The sequence below is a fragment of the Protomyctophum bolini genome (assembly GCF_963924005.1).
Source record: "Protomyctophum bolini genome assembly, chromosome: 11".
Taxonomy (NCBI): domain Eukaryota; kingdom Metazoa; phylum Chordata; class Actinopteri; order Myctophiformes; family Myctophidae; genus Protomyctophum; species Protomyctophum bolini.
This window is the reverse complement of record NC_137872.1, coordinates 15890326-15912517: the sequence shown is the minus strand read 5'-3', so window position 1 is coordinate 15912517 and position 22192 is coordinate 15890326. Positions and strand designations below refer to the sequence as shown.

General features: G+C 44.1%; 1 protein-coding gene across 1 annotated transcript in view; it reads right to left on the bottom strand.

Annotated features, from left to right (window-relative positions):
• LOC308323308 (voltage-dependent T-type calcium channel subunit alpha-1I-like) overlaps positions 1–22192 on the bottom strand; it is a gene marked incomplete at its 3' end in the record, with an annotated part of 202182 nt that overhangs the window by 34677 nt on the left and 145313 nt on the right. Inside the window, exons 22-30 of the mRNA XM_080775029.1 lie at positions 20956–21024; positions 18901–19079; positions 18228–18354; positions 17855–17980; positions 15904–15993; positions 13655–13847; positions 6563–6714; positions 5504–5613; positions 1674–1807 (exon numbers count right to left, since the gene is read on the bottom strand). Coding sequence (XP_080631155.1) covers positions 1674–1807; positions 5504–5613; positions 6563–6714; positions 13655–13847; positions 15904–15993; positions 17855–17980; positions 18228–18354; positions 18901–19079; positions 20956–21024 — 1180 coding nt within the window. The remainder of the gene's footprint in view (positions 1–1673; positions 1808–5503; positions 5614–6562; positions 6715–13654; positions 13848–15903; positions 15994–17854; positions 17981–18227; positions 18355–18900; positions 19080–20955; positions 21025–22192) is intronic.

Genomic DNA, 22192 nt, shown 5'->3' with positions numbered 1-22192 from the left:
CTCCACCTAAGAACTGTGGACTCTGTGGACATTTTCAAAGGACTGTTAAAAACTCACCTTTTTAAACAGGCCTTTCCATAGCCGGCCTGGTTAAATGTTGATTGCTTTATTTTGTCTTACTTTATTAATGATTTAGTTCTTAACCCATTCTGGGCGGGCACCCATTTTGGTGTTAGCACTATGTTATGCTTTAGCTATTGAAAAATAGCAGATCTACAAGCTCATAGCGCGCCACCGAGTTGCGCGCTACGAGCTTGTAGGTCTGCTATTTTTGAAAAATCGAAGAACGACTGACATTTTTAGAGTCTGATCTCAGGTCAGAATGGGTTGATCAGACCAGTGTGTGTCCAGTGGAAACCTCGTATGAATCTGATCTCAGGTCAGAATGGGTTAATTTGTTTTATTGACTTGTTTTCATTTTATTGTTGTTAAAGCACTTTGTGACTGTAATTGTCTGTGAAAGGTGCTCTATAAATAAACTTTACTTACTTATTTACCACCCCAGCCTCCACCTTTTGATCAGAGTCTAATATAGGCCCAAGAGCCTGGCATATGCACAAATACTTGAATTTATGTCTGCTGATTCAAGCTAAATATCAATGTCAATGTATTGCTTACGTATTGCTCAAACATGCAAACTGAATGTTGAAATGTTGCATAGCTCTAATCTGATTCAATGTTCTATGGCTTTATGTTAAAACGCATTCAAGTTGTATGTTTAAAGTTTGCATGACTCAAGTTAATCTCATTAACAGTATATATGCTGTTATTGTATACCCATGGGGGGTTTTGCTAACATTCCATGATTTTGCTTTGACAAAATTCAGAGAATATCTCGCAGAGCGGAGCTTTTAACGCCAAGTTTAACTTTTGTTGCAATAAAAAACTTGTGATGCGAGTGTTTCTGTCTGAATTCATATTAGATCATCATTACAATCACTCAGAGTGTTTTGCCAGTTTTTGTTGAGGCCCACTTCTCACTTATATCCTCACACAGGTTGAGAATCACAGGTCTAGGTGGTCTTTCTAAACCCAGTGGTATACTTGGTAATACTTTCTACTAGCTCAAAGCCGCTCATAGCAGCTACAGTACACTATAAGGTGCACATGATTGCGTCTGAAATCACCGCATTTGGTGTAAAATAAAGGTGTCAAGCAGTCAAACTCCCAAACCAAATCCCGCCTGTCATATAGCTGGAATTACTTGTTTTACTACTAGCTGAAAGCCCACCGCAACCACTTATTTCTGTTCATAAAGGCTTTATTTTGGAGCAAATATTGCCCCATCACAAAGACGCCGTAGTAAGCAGGCTTGTTTTGGGAGCTTTTAGGAAACCATCTGTATTATTTGACACTATGGAAATAAAACAATGACACAGAGTCCTTTATACCAGAGAGTTGCATAAGGAACTGAGTCGAGCATATAGGCTACAGTTAAGGAAGCAGTTACTGTATCTGTAAATAGCAGCGGGCTGGGCTCACACTCACACATCAACTGTAATTGTCAAGAGACAATCCCCCACAAATCATGGTGTTTAGATCTACAAGCTGCTGGCATTCATAAAATCCTGAAATGTAGATGTCCTCACACGTATAGTAATACAAACGTGTGTGTGTGTGTGTGTGTGTGTGTGTGTGTGTGTGTGTGTGTGTGTGTGCGTGCGTGCGTGTACCTCGTGCTATCCTCAGTACTCTCATGATCCTGATGATGGTGGGGTTGATGGGGAGGGCAGAGCTGATCTCGATCTCCTCCAGAGTGATCCCCATCACTGACAACAACACAATGCCCAGATCCAGCTGGTTCCACCTGACACGTGCATGCGCGCACGTGCACACACACACACACACACACGCACGCACGCACGCACGCACGCACGCACGCACGCACGCACGGAACACACGCACAAAACACAGAGGAACACACGCATGCATGTACACACACACATGCACACAGAAGACAGAGGAAGCATACACAAGCAGACACATTTATACACGGATATTCACATGCAACACACACACACACACACACACACACACACACACACACACACACACACACACACACACACACACACACACACACACACACACACACACAGAAGTAATAGGTTAAAACACAGATAATATTTATTGATCTGAGCATACCATGTTGCACTGCACTGACGACTCTTAATTTATGTGGGCGCGCGTGCGTGTGTGTGTGTGTGTGTGTGTGTGTGTGTGTGTGTGTGCACGATTGCATGTGTGTGTGTGTGTGTGTGTGTGTGTGTTGCATGCGTTTCATGCCATATTTTCCAAATCCCTCATATAAGCTGCTGCGTGTTTTGTGATCAAAGCCCCAGCAAGTGTTCTTTGGACTACAAAAGTGCTTACTGAGGTATTGTATAGATTTAGATTATGCGTTAATTTGAGAGATTATGCCACATATGACTGGAATTGTGACAGCAGCTGTAATGTTGTGTGCGCATTCGTGCGTGTGTGTGTGTGTGTGTGTGTGTGTGTGTGTGTGTGTGTGTGTGTGTGTGTGTGTGTGTGTGAGAGAGAGAAAGAGAGCAGGTTCGCACCTGTTGCAGAGAGTGTATGTTTGCATAATTTTGCACCTGCTACTCCATTGACCCACTTCTAATGGAGTATAGTGCAGAACGCCCCGTTCTAATAAATCACACCACACACTGTGACACACACACACCATGGCCGCTCGCCACCACACCTGACGTGATGTTACATTCAAAAAATAAAAAAGGCGAGCGCAGGCTGATAAATGTGCAATGGACTCATTCTCCACCCGCCCCCAGCCCCTGCCCCCAAGCCCCTCCCCCTAGCTCTCTCTCTGAACCCCTCCTTTTTTCACCGGCATTTGCCGTTCGTCACCATCGCTCGTTCCTGTCCTCCCACGCTGGTTATCTATTACCCGTCTCCCCGTCACCCGCACGACGTCTCTCTCTCTCTCTCTCTCAGCCCAATCATGACCTGCTAAAATGGGTCAGCGGCGATGAGCTGCCATCACAGTCGGGTCTATTTCAATCCCCCTGCACGCATCCCCCCGTTAGTCAACTCACTGCAGAGAGAGAGAGAGAGAGAGACACGCCGTTAATATGGCAGTCTCACCAAGGCCAAGGCCGACCGACCACCACCACACACTGTCAATTATAGGCCAGTGCTATGATTGGACTGCCGTCAGAACAGAACAAGGTTTTTTTTTGCAACTGGAGTGGATTATGAGTCTGGTGGCACGGCAGTGTGTGTGTGTGTGTGTGTGTGTGTGTGTGTGTGTGTGTGTGTGTGTGTGTGTTGCTATACTTATGAGCGCCAAATGTCCACACAAGTATAGCAGCATTTGAGACATTGTCGTGAGGACTAGAGTTTAGTTTAGGTTAGTGTGAGATTATATGCCAGGGGTTATAGGGTTACTTTACTTTATTATGCACCAGTGTTTTGCGCACATGAAACATTGCTTGATTATGGTTAAGAATGTCGAAAATGCCATTCATAAAATCACCATCCTATTGTTTGTTGTTTTGTGTGTGTGTGTGTGTGTGTGTGTGTGTGTGTGTGTGTGTGTGTGTGCGTGCGTGCGCACGCACGCACGCACGCACGCACGCACGCACGCACGCACATGCTCATGCACATGAGTGACAAATACAACACGTTCCTCTATGGATAAAAGTGTCAGCTATAGATCATTCTAATCTAGAATGTTTCAGTGAATGAATGTTTGAGATGTTTTATGTAGACAAGGGAAGTGGTTAAGTCTTGAATTCCTTTGATGAAAATAACTTTGAGCCGGGTCATTCAGTTGGACAGCAGGCTTTATGTTCGTTGACAATGTGTGGCATAACGTAAGCCACAAGCCCGGGAATCGTATTCACAATATAGTGCATACGTACAGTAACAATAAATCTGCATGCGTTTTATGCCATATTTCCCAAATCCCTCACATATGCGGCGGTCTCCCTTATCGCATGTTTTGTGATCAAAGCGGCAGCAGTATATATATAACGTCAGCGTGCTTTGAGCTACAAAAGTGCTTACTGTGGTATTTTATAGATTACGCATTAATTCGAGAGATTATGGCACAAATGCCTGGAATTGTGACGGCAGCTGTAATGTTGTAATGTTGTCACATCAAATACTTGACACGAGACCCTAAGTATAATACGATGAAAAGGAAATACCATCAGGCGCCCCGGCTGGCCAGGGGGAGGCAGTTTTAGAGACCAGGATTACTGCATGTTTTTTGCCCTCGGGGACACGGGGAGAACATGCAAACTCCCCACAGAAAGGCCATTTCGCCAACGCCATCTAGGCTATGGGCACTGATGACGTGGAAGAGTGAACACGCACCCAGCGCCAACAGCGTCCCCAGCGGGAAGTGAACCCAGGAAATAAGATCAGATTTGTATTAAGATGGAATTAACTAATCATCATCTAAATTAAAAAAAGATGATTTGTTAGATGAAGTGTTAATCAAGGTTAATTCAATCCGGAACAACGTTAACCTAGTAGGGTCAATCAATTATGAGGGGCACATTATCCATTATAACCGTTCTATAACAGGGTGTCATTAGTAGAAAAAAATGTTTTTTTTGTCTCACAGCCACTCTGTCAGGGGTCAGGGGTCCGCTCATAATCCTGACATCCCATAATTCCCAGCGTGAGGTTAGTGTGAGGTTAGGGTCAGCTATAGGGTTAGTTATAATAGGGCCAGTCGGACAAACAGATATACAAGGGTTTGAGTATGATAAAATGGCAGCAATCAGAAATAAAAAATAAAAAAGGAGACCTTCCTCGAAGAAGAGAGGAAGATGGAGAGCATGGGAGAGGCCGCTTCCTTGAAGCCAAAGGGAACATGACAACAAGGAAAAGCAAAAGACCAAGAAATTCAAAAGGAGAAATTTAAGGAGGAAGAACCAGTGGTCCCAAAGGAGACATACTGGGAACCCATTCTCCTTTGTTTCTGCCTCTGGGGCACCAGTGCCACACTCACAGAAGTACATTGCGCCTATGCGTAATCGAACTTGGTGTCTGCATTTACCCACTCTAACAATTAGGAATGAATAATGAATTAAATTAATACAGCGCCTGAGGAGCAGTTATAAGGGGTAAATTGTCTTGCCCAGGGACATTTCGACACAGATTGGTGGGAGAGCCGAGGAGCAACCAAACCGGCGACCTTATGATTCACCAACAGCCTAGTCACTCAGCTACACCCACAGTAGGTAACAATGTGAAGGGTTTCAGAAAACAAACAAACAAAAACTAAAGAATAACAGCAAAGCAGAAGACGAGACTGACACCATCAGAGACAGAATGCTGATGTTTACAGCGAAGGTGCATGTGTGCCCTGCACTTCACCTGCCAATGTTTTTCATGTCACCATAGGAAAGGTTTTGTTTTATGTCCCTATAATGTATTTTCTAATAAACACAGTATTCTGGGACGATATAAAAAGTAACTGGGAGGCTGAAAGAGACAGAGAGGCAGAGACAGGGACACACCGTACCTTTCTTTGAAGAAGCGTCTGAAGCCAAAGGCGATGAGCTTGAGAATAGACTCCAGTACAAAACATGAGGTGAAGAAATAGTTACAGTACTTCAGGGCGAGATCAAGGGACTAGAGAGAGAGAGAGAGAGAGAGAGAGAGAGAGAGAGAGAGAGAGAGGATTTGGAAATACTACCATTATTTGTAGAATGATGTATTATAGTATTATGGTTCTCTTGAACAAACTAATTAAAGTGACTGATCTTAGTGCTTCAGCAAGGCTTTATTATACAGTATCTGTGATACAAAAACAATCTAATTTATGCATTTGTTCTCTGAGTTCAAGCTCAACTTACTGTTACTGCATTACAAATTACAAATAATAATAGGACCCATCAGTGTATTTTGTAACTTAGTTGCCTGGCCATCCCTTGCAATGCATAGGATGTGAAGCTATATGTTTGTCATACGGTCCATATACATGAACACGATTTTATTATTGTAAGGTAGTCATCATTTACGAACACATCAGTGGTTGCATTTTTAAGTGAGACGGGAAGATGGGCTTACAATTTTACAATTTACAATTTAGGCATTTAGCAGACGCTCTTAATCCAGAGCGACTTACATTAGGCAAGAACAAAAGCATGGGAATACATCACATAAGGGCTTGTTCTATCAAGGACCATGATCATAGAACTATACATTTATACTTGTTCTATCAAGGACCATGATCATAGAACTATACATTTATACTTGTTCTATCAAGGACCATGATCATAGAACTATACATTTATACTTGTTCTATCAAGGACCATGATATAGAACTATACATTTCGATCCGGGAGCTATACAGTACCTCTGTGTCTCATTAGTTGTTGTGTGTACATGGAGCAAGATAAATGATACGTAGCTGGCGGAGTTTGTTCAGTCAGGTATTACTCGAGAGGTAAATATGCTGCAGTACCATCAGCTGACCAATTGGGCGGGGTATTTATACCTATTCTCATTCTATAATAAATATTTGTTCAATCTATTAGTGAGTTCATCTGACTGAATTATTATTATTCTGAGAGCTTACCCGGGGCTGGTCGTAGTGCTCCAGGGACATGGTGATGACGTTGATGCAGATGATGAAGGTGATGGTGAGGTCCAGGTAGTGGTTGGTACACAGCGTGTGGATCATCAGGCGCACGCTGCCGTAGTTGGCGAAGTAGGGCAGCTTCTGGGCGTCTGGCAGGGTGATAGGGTGACAGGGTGCCAGGGTGGTGACAGGGATCAGAAAACACATAGTCAAGAAGCCTGCTGGACTTTTTTTCTTTTTAAATATTTAAATTATCTGTCATACAACTGAGTAGTCAGCTGGGGGGGGGGGGGGGAGAAACTGTGATGGACATTGTGAATCTGTTTGTTTAACTGTATGTAATGTGTTTCATTTTCGATTTTCGTTTTATTTTTCATTTTGTCATTATTTCTTTATTTTTGTTTAGTATTTATTATTGTCAAATAATTTCGTGATAAGATTTTGTTTGTATTTGTGCTGCCAGGGGGATGTGGGGGGGGGGGAAATATATGTCAATTGTTGAAAATACTTGTGTACTATAAAGAAAATGAAATGAAATGAAAATGTAAAAAAAAAAAAAAAAGAATTATCTGTCATACTTGCCCATGTGCAATTTTTGACAAAAAACTACTTAAAACACCAAAAGGGGTTCCCGCCCAAAATGGGTTAAATAGTTCAGAATCAGAATTATTAGTTTGACAATTAATGGTCATTTCAAAAGTACAAAAGATGATGTTTTTCAATGTCAGTGGTACACAGTGGTGGAAAAAGTATTCACATTTTGTACTTAATTAAAAGTACCAATACTGCAGTTCCGAAATACTCTGTTACAAGTGGAGTAGAAGTAAAAGTACTGAAACTGGAAATACTCCAGTAAAGTAAAAAAGAAAAGAAAAACTACAGTACTTGCATGTACTTAGTAACTTTCCAGCAGTGGTGGTACATCTCCATCCTGAGGAAGGTGCACCACTCACATCACAATTCTGCCATCGTCTGTACTTGAATAGAAAGGCTTACATTTGTTCGAGTTGCTCCAGTGCTTTGTTCTTTCTTCTGTATTGTACAGTATAAATATTGCACATAATAAGAAAAAAATATTTCCCACCAGAGAGGCCATCCGACTAGACACACAGTGCAGCTTTGATGGTGATGTGTGTTGGTGTTTAAAGGCCACGAATGCAGAGCTGGCAGGTCATTCAGCTTCTGACGGCCGTAGCTGAGTGGGTAGAGATACTAGAGAAAGAGGCCTCTGGGAATCCCACCATCGGCAGTTCGACCCTCGGCTTGACCAGTCTACTTGTTTAGGTGTCCCTGACCACTTAACTCCGAGTCCTAACAGCTGGGTGAAGCTTCAAAAGCTTCGATTTCCCCTCCCACAGGGAGCAGGATATATAGTCCCTTTCCTTCTATGGTTATTGGTGTAAAGTAGCATTTGTAGGCAGAAGAAAATGCTCACCAATCTAGCAGAAAAACAAAGGTGTAACTGTGCTGCACACTCTACCTCTAGATGTGCATGTTATTTTCTGCCGAATTGGCATCTTGTCATGATTTGTCATTCTGTACCTCTATTTTGAAATAATATTCTAGTGTGTTTCTGTTGCCCTGTTTTTGCCAGCCTGTGTTAGCCTGTGAATAGCAAGTAAACCTGTTTGTATGCAATCTGCTGAACCTGCCTGCAAGTTCTTCAGTAGTTTGTGTTTCCTGTGCTCCCGCAGCGCTCTGTCAAGGTGGAAAACTTGGTTTTCCACTTTGAACATTGCCTGCATTTTCATGCTTGCACCCGACAGAATAATCCAACCACATCAAACCCAGCAGGAAGGTTATGTTTTCTCTTTGATTATGCACCGTTTGAGCAAGCCTTGGAGGCCATTTTGCCACGGCAGATGTTTCATTGCCTGCCCTTGAAAAAACAGTTTGAGGATTAACTTTATATGGCAACTTATGCTATATACACCGTTACCAAGGTGAGTGGAGGAGAGCCCCAGGCCAAATGGACTATTTACATGTGTTGCTCTTGGTCTCTGTGTCTCATTGAATGTCCCTGTCTGCATGTTAGTTTCAGTCTTTGACTCTTTAGTTTTGTATTGAGTTGTACTTGAAATGTACTGTAAGGTCGCATTCTCACCAGAGAGCTTTGCTGCGATTAAAACGAATCCTGCTGCGCATTTTCAGAAAGTGCGCTTCGTTTGGCAGGTGTGAATTAAGGCTCTTTCGAATCCTAATGCGCAGCAAAGAACCGCATTTTACTCCGAGCAAAAACGGGGGTTTCGCTTCGCTTCCAATCGCGCTTGACTACGATTCGGTGCAGGTGTGAATGCAATCCGCAGCAAATAAAGGAAATGAAGCAAACAATGTGGCGGGTGAGGAGCTGAACACAGTTGGAGACGGAGAAGGCATATTTTACGCAGCGCAAAGATGTCCCGTTACCGTGGATAGACGTGGTCGAATGAGGAGAGTGGAGACTGAAGCCCTGATCGAAATGAGGACGAGTACATTAATCAATTGCTTAAGAAAACACAAACACTGCAGTGCAGTGTAATAATAGAATATTCTGTCTGTCTGTGCGTGCCGTAAACATGGAGTGCTGTCACTGTGTGGGGACTAGTGGGGAGTAGGAACTTTCATCTCGATAAACTTGTAAACATTTTGCGCTGCTGTCTGTTATATCAGTGCGCTCAGCGCTGTGCCTCCATGCCCAAAAGAACAGTGCGTGGCTGCGTGCTTATAGTGAGAGAGCGAGAGAGGGGGGGGGGGGGGCAGTCCCAGACGGCAAGACACATATGCACGTTATGAGTATAATTTTATCACCATAGATTTATCATTTCACTGTGTAGGCTAGTTTATGAATGGAACACATGGATAAAGGTCCCCCCTGCTGCGTTTCCAATTGCTGCGGATCATGACAGTGTGAAGGCAAACCGTAGCCAATTAAATATGCAAGAATCCCATTTCTCCGCCCATACGCATTCGAGTCTACCGAAGTATTAGGTGAGAATGCGACCTAATTCTGCAAACTGTTAATAAATCAATCAATCAATCAATCAAGCAAAAGCCTATCTGTCTGCTTGTCCTCTCCTGTCCATTTGTGTCTTCATTAGTTTCACAACTGCCTGTGTTAGGTTACGTTCTTTGGTTTGTCGCTCTGCCTGCATGCCCATTCGTTGTCTGGTCTGTCTATACTCACTACTGTGCTCTGCTCTGGTCTGTTTCCCTATGACTGCCACTTACATGAGTTGTCTGTCTCCCCATCTGTCTCTGTCTCCTCATCTGTCTCTGTCTCTGTTCGCCTCACTTTTTGGAAACCTGTTTTTGTTTCACCTTTGCCATCTGACAAGTCATTCTTGTCATTCTGTACTTTTATTTGAAACTAACTAATGACACATATGTACAGTGCTGAACAGAAGGACTATTCAAAATATCAAAAGTAGCAGATTGACAAGGTTAATACTTTTGAGCTTGACACTGTAGTATGATCAAGTAGGACATTAATTAAAAAGAAAAGGGAAAAAAAATACGTTATGTAGCTAAGAGGTTTCTGCCCAAGAGCAACGATAGGAAAGTTGCATGGCCTACCTGAGATTCAAATCCAGGAGACCAAATTTCAACCGCTCATCCGATGGAATCCCGGCTTGGCCAGGGGAGATACTTGTGTGTAAGAGCTGTTAGGCAGGGCTACTTGTCAACTAGTAGGTATCCTATCCGGCACTAGGGTCAACAATTCTCAATGCCAAAGAGACTACTTCCATCCACTGCAGATGAGTTAGTCATATTGTATAACAAACGCCATCATACATTAGTTTAAATTATGTTATTCAATCAAATAAGTTCGTATTGCAGCTTTTAATATACGGGAGTCTTGTTCGATTATGAATCATATTTTCGAGGGAAAAAAAACTCTCTTTTTGAATAAACTCTGTTTGATCCTGTCGGAATGAAATAAGATAAAGCGTTATTGATCCCCGGGGGCAAATTCAGGAATGAAATTGTATCCAGACAAGGACAGACAGATTAAAGTTAATGCCTGTCATTTCTCTCCCTCATTCTTTGCACCTGTTCTGTTCTCTGATCTCCATAATCAGCTCCGCCACTGCCCTCCTTGACCTTCCCACTCCACTTCCCCTCCAATTATAAGAAATTATTAGTCGTTTGCCAAAAGATTGGCTCTTTTTAACAAGGCAAGCTCAAAATCAAAAAGTACATGACAGCAACTGCATGAAATGTGTACGTGTGTGTGCACAGTGTGCACAGTGTGTGCGTGCGTGCGTGTGTGTGCGTGCGTGTGTCTATGTTGCTGTCGGGTGGAAACCTTGTCCAAACCAGTTTACAATTCAGGTAATGGAAAAGAGAACCTGTGTGTGGTTAACAATGTAGTTATTATTTAATCACAAGCTCAATGGTTCAATTAAAAAGCCGATCTACAAGGTCAAAACGTGTTGCATTGCGACGTGTTGTGAGCTTATAGAGCAGCTTTTTTCCCCGCTAGTTTTGCGTGACACACGGCAACGCATGGCATTCATTTGGCAAAAGAAAAAAACATTAAAAGATTAAATCGGAGATACAAGGTTAGGTTTCTGCCTGACAGTAACTTCGGGTTACTTTAGTAACCTCAGTTATATAAGTGACTCGAGAGAGAGAGTCATATGGGGTCCAAGCCACTAGATGGCGCAGGCACACAGCCTAACATACACTCACGGAACAATTCCATTGGATCGTGAACTGTCGCTCATGGCGTGGTTATGTCCCCACCCACTGGGTATATAACCTAAGGTCCGCCCTGAGCAACGTCATTCCTATCAACCTGCTTTCTGACGTCTTAAAGAAGACAGAAGGGCGACTTAATGACTCTCTCTCTCGAGTCACTTATATAACTGAGGTTACTAAAGTAACCCGAAGTTATCTTAAGTACCTCTCGGAGAGAGTCATATGGGGAACATAACGCTCCCGTATGATCGCCTTCGGCTGATAGAAAAATATTCGACCCTAGGATCATCTCCATTGGAGAGAGACCAAACGCAAAGGAGGCCCAAGAAGCCAACCCTGCGCGTTCACCCAAAAGAGACATCCTTTATAAAAGATGTCCTTGACCCAGGGCCGACAGCTCTGCTGTTCCAGCCCTGCCGGTCAAAAAACACGATAGTCATCCACCCATAACGGTCAGGGGCCAGAAAGGGACCTCTTGACCTTATGAGGATGCCCTTGACCCAGGGCCGACAGCTCTGCTGTTCCAGCCCCGCTGGTCAAGAAACACGATGGTCATCCATCCCTAACGGTCAGGGGCCAGAAGGGACCACTTGACCTCGTGAAAATGTCCCTGACCAAGGGCCGACAGCTCTGCTGTTCCAGCCCCGCCGGTCAGAAGACAACCCGCCGCAGCGCAGACATCCTGAATAGGGACACCCCTGGCCAGGGCCCAGGATGCAGACAAACCTCTTGTAGAGTGTGCACGTAGGCCCTCTGGGGGCTCAGTACCACACGAGGTATAGGCTAAACGTATAGCCTCCACAATCCACTGCGAGAGTCTTACTTTCGAAATGGGTTTACCCTTCCATTGGGAACCCCAGGCCACAATGAGCTGCTCACCCAGCCTGAAGGGGGCAGTTCTTGACCTGTAAACTTTCAAGGCTCTCACCGGACAGAGACAATGTAGTCTCCTATCCTCCACCGAAGAGAAGGGAGGAGGATGGAAGGCCGCGAGATCCACGGGCGAGCAGCCCGCGGGAAAAGTCTTAGGTAGAAACGAAAGGTTCGGCCTGAGCGTGACCCTGGTGTCATTACCACTGAATCTCAAGCAGCTGCTGCTTACTGAGAGCGCGTGCATGTCACCAGCCCGCTTCGCCGTTGTCAGGGCAACGAGCAGAGCGGTCTTCAGAGAGAGGAACTTCAGGTCCACCATTTCCAGTGCTCGAAGGGGTCTCTCATTAAGGAGTCCAGGACTATTGTCAGGTCCCACGAGGGGACCAGAGACCTGGCGACCGGCCTGAGGCGTGTAACTCCTTTCATGAATTGACGGACCAGCAGGTGTTCACTGATTGGTCTGTTGTTCATACCAACCTGATAGGTCGCTATGGCCGCCAGGTTGATCTTGACTGAGGAGAGGCCAAGACCCCTGCCTAGGAACTCCTGTAGGAAAATCAGAATGTGTCTCACAGACGCCTGAAAAGGGAAGACCTCTTCCTGTCTGTCCGAGCACCAACGCTCAAACACATGCCAGGCAGTGTTATAGCGTCGTCTGGTGGAGGCAGCCCTGGCACCAAGGGTCGTTTCTACGACATTCGGAGGCAGGCCAGTCGCTTCTAGCGAACGCCCCTTCACGGGCCAAACCCAGAGATCTAGGTCCTGAGGACGTGGGTGAAAGATCTCTCCTCCGGCCTGGGTCAGCAGGTCCCTCCACAGAGGGAGCTGCCCTGGTTCTTTGAACAGGAGAGGGACTATGTCCTGTCTCCAAGATCCCCAGGCTGGAGCTACTAGTAGCAGCTCTGATCCCTGATCCCGCACCCTGGCTAGGACATGCGGAATCAGTTCCAACGGGGGGAACACGTATAACAGAGAACACAGGCGAGAGGACCGGAGTCCCCCCTGCCTGTTGATGTAACAAACCGTCGTGGTGTTTTCGGAAACGAACCAGGACGTGGTGACCTCTGAGGAATTGTTCGAATTCTCGGAGTGCCAGGAACACTGCCAGTAGTTCCAAGTAGTCGATGTGGGAGGAGCGTAATGCGGCATCCCACACAGCATCCTCCCGTCGTGGGTGGCGTCCCAACCGGAGAGGCTGGCGTTGGTGGTGACCAACCTCCTGACTGTGGGGAGACCCATCGGGATCCCCTCCGTCAGAACACCTCAGTTCGACCACCATTTCAGAGCTAGAGTGCAGTTCGAGGACACTGTCACTCTGGCCGAAAGTGTTGCATTGCGACGTGTTGTGAGCTTATAGAGCAGCTTTTTTCCCCGCTAGTTTTGCGTGACACACGGCAACGCATGGCATTCATTTGGCAAAAGAAAAAAACATTAAAAGATTAAATCGGAGATACAAGGTTAGGTTTCTGCCTGACAGTAACAATATGTGCGTGCGTGCGTTTGCACATGCATGCATGCATGCGTGTGTGCTCTTACTCCTTCTCTTCTTCTCCATGCGCCGCTGGCGCTTCTCCTCGCGCCGCTTGGCCTCCTCCACCTCCTGGTTCTGACGGCACTTGTGGAAGTTCTCCACCACCACGCCCACAAACATGTTGAGCACGAAGAAGCTCACGATGAGCAGGAAGGAGATGAAGTACAGCAGCATCCACGGGTCGTTGTTGGTCACCGGCTGTGAAACAATAAGCAGAACAACAGATACTGTAGAAAGATACACCCTATAGGCGAGTGATATAGGCTACATACAGTATGCATGTTTATATCAGAGACAAAGGAAGGACAAAAAAGAGGAGGGAGAGACATGCAACACAGGTCTCCATGAAGCGGAATGGAACCAGTGACATCGCACTATCTACTATACTATACTACTATAGCTGTCGGTGGGGCTCCGCACAAAGCAGCCAGACTCTGCAGTCTATTCACCAGAACAGCTGCTTCAGTGGAAGCAATGTACAGGGAAAACAAATAGAAACGGATATATGGGGTAGGCTAAGCGGCACAGCCAGTGTCTATATGTCTACATGATGAATTTTAACATTTAATTGCTGTCTGGACACACAAAGTCATAACTGTACCAATTAAAACAGTTTAAGAGCCATAAACGTCAAGATGTCAAATTGCCAATTATGTACCGGATGCCACGGACGACAAGACGTGATCCCTTGGGAATTAAAAAATCCATATTATCCATATTTAGAAAATTCCTCTAATCTGGTGTACAGGTGATGACATGCACATTACATGCATGAACACCCATATGGTAATGTATGCTGATGACACAACTCTGTATAGTACTGCCCCTTCATTGAATGAGTTAGTGAGTAATTTAAATCTGAATCTTGAGAGGGTATCTAACTGGGTGAAAAATAACAAACTAGCACTGAATGTTGCCAAAACAAAAAGTATTGTTTTTGGCACCAGGCATATGCTTATTGGTGACCCTCAGCTGCACCTATCAATGACAGGTATACCAATAGAACAGGTTAATAAAACTAAACTGCTTGGAGTTCTACTGGACAGTGAATTATCATGGTCGGACCATATTGATGGCATTGTAACTAAGATGGGTAGAGGTATAGCCATGGTCAGGAAGTGCTCCACATACTTGATATCCTCAGTCATGGGTCAAGTGATGCAGTCATTGGTGTTTTGTCACCTTTATTATTGTCCTGTTTTATGATCAGCGGCGACTCAAGCAGACCTGAACAAACTACAACTTGTTCAGAACCGAGCTGCTAGACTGGCACATTGTTCTACTCGCACAAATATTGAATATATGCATAAACGCCTGTCCTGGTTATCTGTCAAAAACAAACTCCATTGCAGTGTCCTCATGTTTGTTAGAAACACAATTTCTAATCAAACACTGAATTACTTTTTCAAACAGTTATTAAAATCAAGTGACAGACATAATCATAACACCAGAATTGCAAGCCTCGGTCATTTATCACTCCCTGCTCCAAAAACGAACCTCCTTAAACAAACAGTTATGTATCGATCAATATGATCTTGGAACATGTTACCACCTCACATTAACATAACACAACATAAATTATCTTTCAAATATGCTTTAAAGGAACACTTGCTACAGCTGACCATATGACCATAATGTTATTCTCATTATGTTGCATTTAATTTTATAGAATAAATTGTAATTATGTATTTTCATGTATTTAACTTCGTTGAATGTATTTGTAATTACCGTATGTATTTTTTGTATGTATTTTATATGGACCCCAGGAAGATTAGCTGTCGCCACGGCGTCAGCTAATGGGGATCCATTCAATAAACAATAAACAATAATAGAATTACAAATTCTTTCTTTCTGTATAATGGGAGAATTGGCACTCAAAGCCTAAACTGGTGACCACCAGGTGGCGCTGTTAAGAGCCCAGTAGGCCTATATGTAGGGAAGTGTGCTGTCGCCGTCTACACATAATGTTCCTAGATGCATTTATCTTCTTTTCCCACATATGAATACAGTCCCTATCCTTATCCTATAATCATTCTTTACAGTACAGTATGTCATATGTGCCCTTTTGCGTTACACTCTAGCACCTGCACCTGTGACATTTACATTTACCTGTGACATTGCTACCCATACAATATTCATATATGCGTACAGTATGTGTCTGCCACTTTAGATGAACTCGCCATTTAAATATGAGTCTATAATGAATTCAGATGTAGCATAAATGTTATGGTAAAACTTGTATTTAATGTGTTACCTGTTGGTCCACCGCTACAGCGTCCAGCCCATGGTACATGATGTTGACCCAACCGTCCTTAGAGGCCAGCACAAACAGTGACATGAGAGCCTGGGTACAGAGAGGGAGAACAACTCACTATTATTCATATTATATAATTCTGTATGTGCAGCCGTTAAAGACTATGTTTGCTGATTTTAAGCCTATATATAATTCTCAATAATACCGTCCCTATAACATGTACGCACAAATTTGAGATTAATATACCTTCTGTCATGTAAATGTAAGTTCAGTCAGATAACTCACAAATAGATTTAAACAATATTTATTGTAGAATAAATATTCCCATGGGGAACATAAATAACAACAACCAGGAACCATAAGCAGAAGGAAGGCAGGAAGAAGCATGCAGTCTAGTGAGCTTAAAGGTCCGCTGACACGCCCCGAAATTAATATGGGTGGTACAGCACATCACGTGGTCTGACTGAAAACAGTTTGAAACCGTTTGAAACGGGGCTACGGCGCTAGCAACAAGTGGCTATAGGTCAGGCTAGCGTTTTTGATGGTACATTTAGCGTCATATTGGCTATAAATGTAATTGAAAAAATATATTTTTTCGCCAGAAATGCTTAGTTTGAATGCAATTGAGGTTGGCGTGGGTTTTTTTAGGGGAACTGCAGCACAAGCGCAAATTTTGGAGTCGAGTCCCATGTTCCCCCGGTCGCCAACACCCCTGTCTGCCCGCTCTGAGACCTCTCAGCCCCGCAGCGCGACAGTCGCGACTACGGACGTCTGCTGTTGTCTGGCTGCTGTGAGAGCAGCGCGACTACTGTTCTTTTCCCCTCTCAGCCGCATGTACATGTACACCCTCGCTCTCACTCTGTAATACCGTAGTTAGTTACCACAACATTGTTCAAGTGAACTATAGTGTGTTTATGTTTGTATTCATTGTAATAATAAATATCGCTATGCCGAGGCATAGTCTTGCGGACGAGATCATGAGCCTCTACGGGGGACTGGGCATGTGTGTACACACACACACACACACACATGTACACACACATGCAATGGCACGGAATCTGCCTCGGGCTCTCTTCCCCGCTGTCATGCACTATAGCCACGGCTAAAAGTTGTGTGTGTGTGTGTGTGTGTGCGTACACACATGCCCAGTTCAATGCGGGGACCTGACCAGAGACTATACGTCCGTCCGTCCGTCCGTCCGTCCGTGTGTGTGCAGCCTGCATCTGAGACGGGCTAGACTGTATGTTGTCATGCGGAGCGACGCGGCGATAAATAAAATAATCATAGCGATATTGATTATTACAATGAACAAGCATAAACACACAGTTCACCTGAACAATGTTGCGAAAAATTAATTTTTTGAATGAGACTTTCACCCAGTATTCAAGCTAAATGTGACACCAAAATAGTAGCATAAGTTGCTATGCTACCACGGCCACCAAGCCCGGCGAGCCCGCATAGAAGTCGTTGGGGAAAGCCCCTCGCCACTCTGACGTCAGAATCATGATAGCATTGTTTGATAGCAGTTCTTAGCTCCCGAGGGGCGTGTCAGCGGGCCTTTAAGTAGCCCGCCCCATTTGGTCAGCTGACTTCCACATCAGCGAATGACATGTGGGTCTTGCACACACTGAATACACCCACATAGTAATGCAGCATATGCAGATCACACCTGTGGGAAGTGAGGGGCGCCAATATATTAAAGTCTAACTCATGTTGATTAGGTGATGTAACGGTTATGTAAAACAAACAGTGCCAACACAAACATTAAATGCCATTAACAATAAAGAGTCAATATGACGTAATGAGGGACAATAGCCTATGACTTAAACTTTCCCTTCATTGTCAATGCTGTTTTTAAAACAAACATTGAACTAAAAACAAACAGGAGGGCTAGCGCCCCTCAAAAAATAGGGGGAAAAAATCATTTAAGGCTCCCTGAGTCATCACTGACCTGTCCCAGATTGTCAAAGTTGTACTTGTGGTGGACCCACTTGTGGTTGGATAGCAGGCAGTCAGACTTGTTGGTGACGTTCTTCACGTCCAGGCCATTGCAGTAGAAGAATTTGCCTTTGAAAAGCTGTCAGCAGGAATACAAGCAAAACAACAACAGGACAACAGGACACAATTTCATGTTGTTAGTTGAAATCAGCCAAAGAGGCTATTTACAGTATACACCCCACCAAGGTAATGTAATGAAATTAGATGACAGGATAGAGTGAGAGTGAGAGTGAGAGTGAGAGAGAGTGAGAGTGAGAGTGAGAGTGAGAGAGAGAGAGAGAGAGAGAGAGAGTACTGTACATTCTGCAGGGTTCCTACTACTGTACCTGCACCCCCAGGATGCCGAAGATGATGAAGAAAGCACAGCAGATGAGCACAATGTTTCCTATGGGTTTCAGAGAGGTGATGAGGGTCTCCACCACCAGCTTCAGGCCTGGAGCCCTGCTGATCACCCTGTGTGTGATTCATAAATGTCAATGAAAAGGTTTTGTGCCAGAACTGAAGATTTGTGTTAAAAAAACACACACACTTTCAAGATTTGTATGAAATGTTTGAATATATAAGCTCGCAGTGCGACACAAGGTGATTTTACAACATGGCCATGCTTTTCTCTGACACAGCTTCCCTTGAAAACACTGACACAGCAAAACTCTCCATAGCAATGATTTGAAAGTGTTCGCAGTTCCGATCAGACTATCGGCTACTACAGTATGTCCTTTCAATCCAACGCACAGACCGCCATTGACGTATACTACTGTACATCATTTGGTGTTTCCACTGTTTACGATAGAGGGTGTGGGTGCTCTTCTGCAACCTTGTGAGTTAATCTAGGACACCCGGAACAGCGGCATAACAAGACGACACTTACGATATCCTCACGATGCACTCACTGTTGTGTAAAAATAGATAAATGCTCCGTACCTGAGGGGGCGCAGTGTTCTGAGCAGCCTCAGCACGTACCTGAGGGGGCGCAGTGTTCTGAGCAGCCTCAGCACGTACCTGAGGGGGCGCAGTGTTCTGAGCAGCCTCAGCACTCGGAGCACTCCCAGGATCTTGGCTCCGCCCGCCATGGACACCACGATGTCGATCAGCGACACGAACACCAGGAAGCCGTCCAGAACGTTCCAGCTGCTGCGCAGGTACGCCTGCGGGCCCACGTACATACCCATGGACACCACCTGGAGAGAGACAGACAGACAGGGTTAGACAGGTACGCCTGCAGGCCCACGTACATCCCCAAGGTGTCTTCGGTGAACAGCACTGATATGAATTACGCACCAACACATGGACATAAAGCGATATGGAAGGACAAAGGCATGGAGAACACACAGACACACACACACACACACACACACACACGTTAACATGTGAGTGTAAGATAAACGTCGAGTCCATAACGTCTCAATGAAGTGAGTCCGTGAGGATATTGCAAGAGAACAAGAACAGATTTTCGATAACATTAATAGCATTAATATACTGTAAAAAAACATTTATGTAAGAAATAAACGTCATAGTATTTTTTCTCTAATACCTTGAAAAAAAAATGTTTTAATTGTGATACAGATAAAAAGGAACTTAAAGTAGCCTACAGTATACTCCATTGGGTCCATTAATCCAAGACGACAGGGTTAAACCAAAGCTCCACTCTGTGCTTACTGTGTCTCATCTCTCTCATGTTACGTCGACAGCATGTGGGAGGAAATACAAGTGCCGTGTATACCATTATGCTACTGCCCCTGCTGCTCTGCAGGTGTGTACACTGCGACGCGCACGCACGCACGCACGCACGCACGCACGCACCTCTGCCACAGATGGATAGACACTGGGGTGGTCTAGTAGTGCTCGGTAAGGGGGCCGACACGTCTGTGGCTCCTGGGCTGTCGCGATCGGTTAATAATTAATTGGGGGGGGGGGGTCTGTACATAATTGATAGCACACTTTAACGCCTTCCACAGGAAGAAAATACATAGGCAGCGATGGAGGCATATGATGAGAGAGAGAGAGAGAGAGAGAGAGAGAGAGAGAGAGAGAGAGAGAGAGATAGAGAAGAAGAAGACAAAGAAAAAGAAGAATACAGGGAGGTTGGAGGAGGAGAGTGAATGCAAGGCAGAGAGACAGAGGGAGGGAGGAAGGGAGGGGGGGTTTGGTTGGTTGGTTGGTTGGAGATGGCTCATGTCCTGGAGAGATTAACTATAATTAATTACAGGCCTTAATTGCTTGCCTTTGAATGTACAGAGTGGATTGCCAAGAAGGAGCGGTGCATGTTAAGCACCGATGGGCTGAGGACCACACTTGCTCCGACGCATTACGCACATAGAATATACACAACACAGGCAATGATGGGGGGATTATGAGAGAGAGAGAGAGAGATGGTGGAGGGTTCAGTTGGAGATGGTCCATGTCCTGGAGAGATTGTTTATTAATTACAGACCTCAATTTCTAGGCCTCAAAGGCACAGAGAGGATTTAGCTAGAAGTAGTATAGTGCATGACCACTTAAACACTATTCTTAGTCAAACGGACCTGTGTTACAATACACTTGGGGCCTAGCCTCGGTCCCAGGCTTACTTATCTGCGAAAAGAAAAGCCTGGTCACAACGTAAGGCAGAGAAGCTATCGGCGGATGTATCCTCCGGAATATCCGTTAGATGTATTTCCCCAGGATACGATATTTTCCCGACCAATCACAACACTTTCATTCGCGGAGAATGTAAACTGATTTGTAAAGCATCAAAGTCATTTCCTTGGGCAATACTTCCGCTAAAATCCTGCAACTTCCGCTTCCGTCTTTTCAGCGTAGGTCTTGCCTAGGGTGCTTGGGGCCCTATTTAAACCCCTAAAAACATATTGAAATTGCTCAACTAGCCGATCTACATCAACAGGTTGTGATCTTGTAGAACGGCTATTTGAACATTTCAAAAATGTATTTCAAAATAGTAAAAAAGGCAAATAAGTTTATAGGGATAAGGGGTTTAGCACTGACGAAAATAGGGCCTTTGGATTATTTTGAGAGAGAGAGAGAGAGAGAGAGAGAGAGAGAGCAGAGAAACAATACCTTGAGAGTCATCTCCGTGACGAAGATGGCAGTGAAGATGTAATTGGAGATGGTGAGGAAAACCCTTTCCTGCAGAGAGAGACAGAGAGATAAGGTTAGGGAAAGTGAACAGTACAATTTCATTTAATCAATAATTCATCAATCTGACAAATGCCAGCACCTAGAACCAGTAGATACTTTCATCAAATTAAAAGACAACTCCACCATTGTTTTAACTTGATCTCTCTGTACACGTCGGTATGAATGAGAGTCATGAAAGAATATGGCCTTTCCAACGCTCTCCAGAGTATTGTACGATGGATGACATCAGTCACCAACATAGCAGCTGAACTACAGAGCTTGACTTGGCTGACATTATACCTGAGAATAATAATATACCATTATTATTAGAAATATGACTATGGTGAGGTGCAGTAAAATACACCGTCACTGGTTTTATTGGAGTCTTGTTTTGCATCCTTGAGCTCAGCAAATTGACCGCCGCCAATTGGTTAATTGTATAGTTCACTGCCATGATATCATTGCTTTTGGCAACTGACCATTATATTGGATAAATGGAGCTGGGGAGAAGCATTGCTCCACCTCTATCCTGATATCCGTGGTTTATGTTATGGTAGTGTTTTGTCAGTCACAACAAAGTCTCGCCTTAAAGCAGTGGTTCCCAAACGTTTTAGCTTTTTATTATTATTATTGTTATTATTATTATTATTATTATCCTTATTTTTTTATATTTTGAAATAATAAAAATAAATGTAGGGAATTTACTCATGAGAATAAATTGTCTGTGACTAATAACTGCATACCCTTTATCTTCTATTTGACTACAAAATCATGTTGTATTGATTAAGACTTGAAACTAACGATTGGAAACAAACTCATTAGGAAAATGTTTATTGAGGTCATAAATCAAATCAATGAGAAATATGGCCATTTCCTCACAGACTTCCTTGCAATCAAACTTCCACTGGTTGTCATGTCCTGGTGGCCATTAGATAGAATGCAGGTTTAAGACAAATTGGCAAAAGAATTCTAGGCTTCAAGCTTCCTGCCCTGATCTCTTGCTCGCGGATGAGGAAGAATCGGACATATTCCAAGCTGGAACATGTCGTAAGTGAAGAAGTCGTTGTAGTAATCATGGTTTAGTCCAGGGAAACTGCCTGTAGCGATACTGAGCAATATTGATACAATGGACAAGCTTATAAGCTAGAATAGGAGCACTGCACTCAGTAGATTCCTT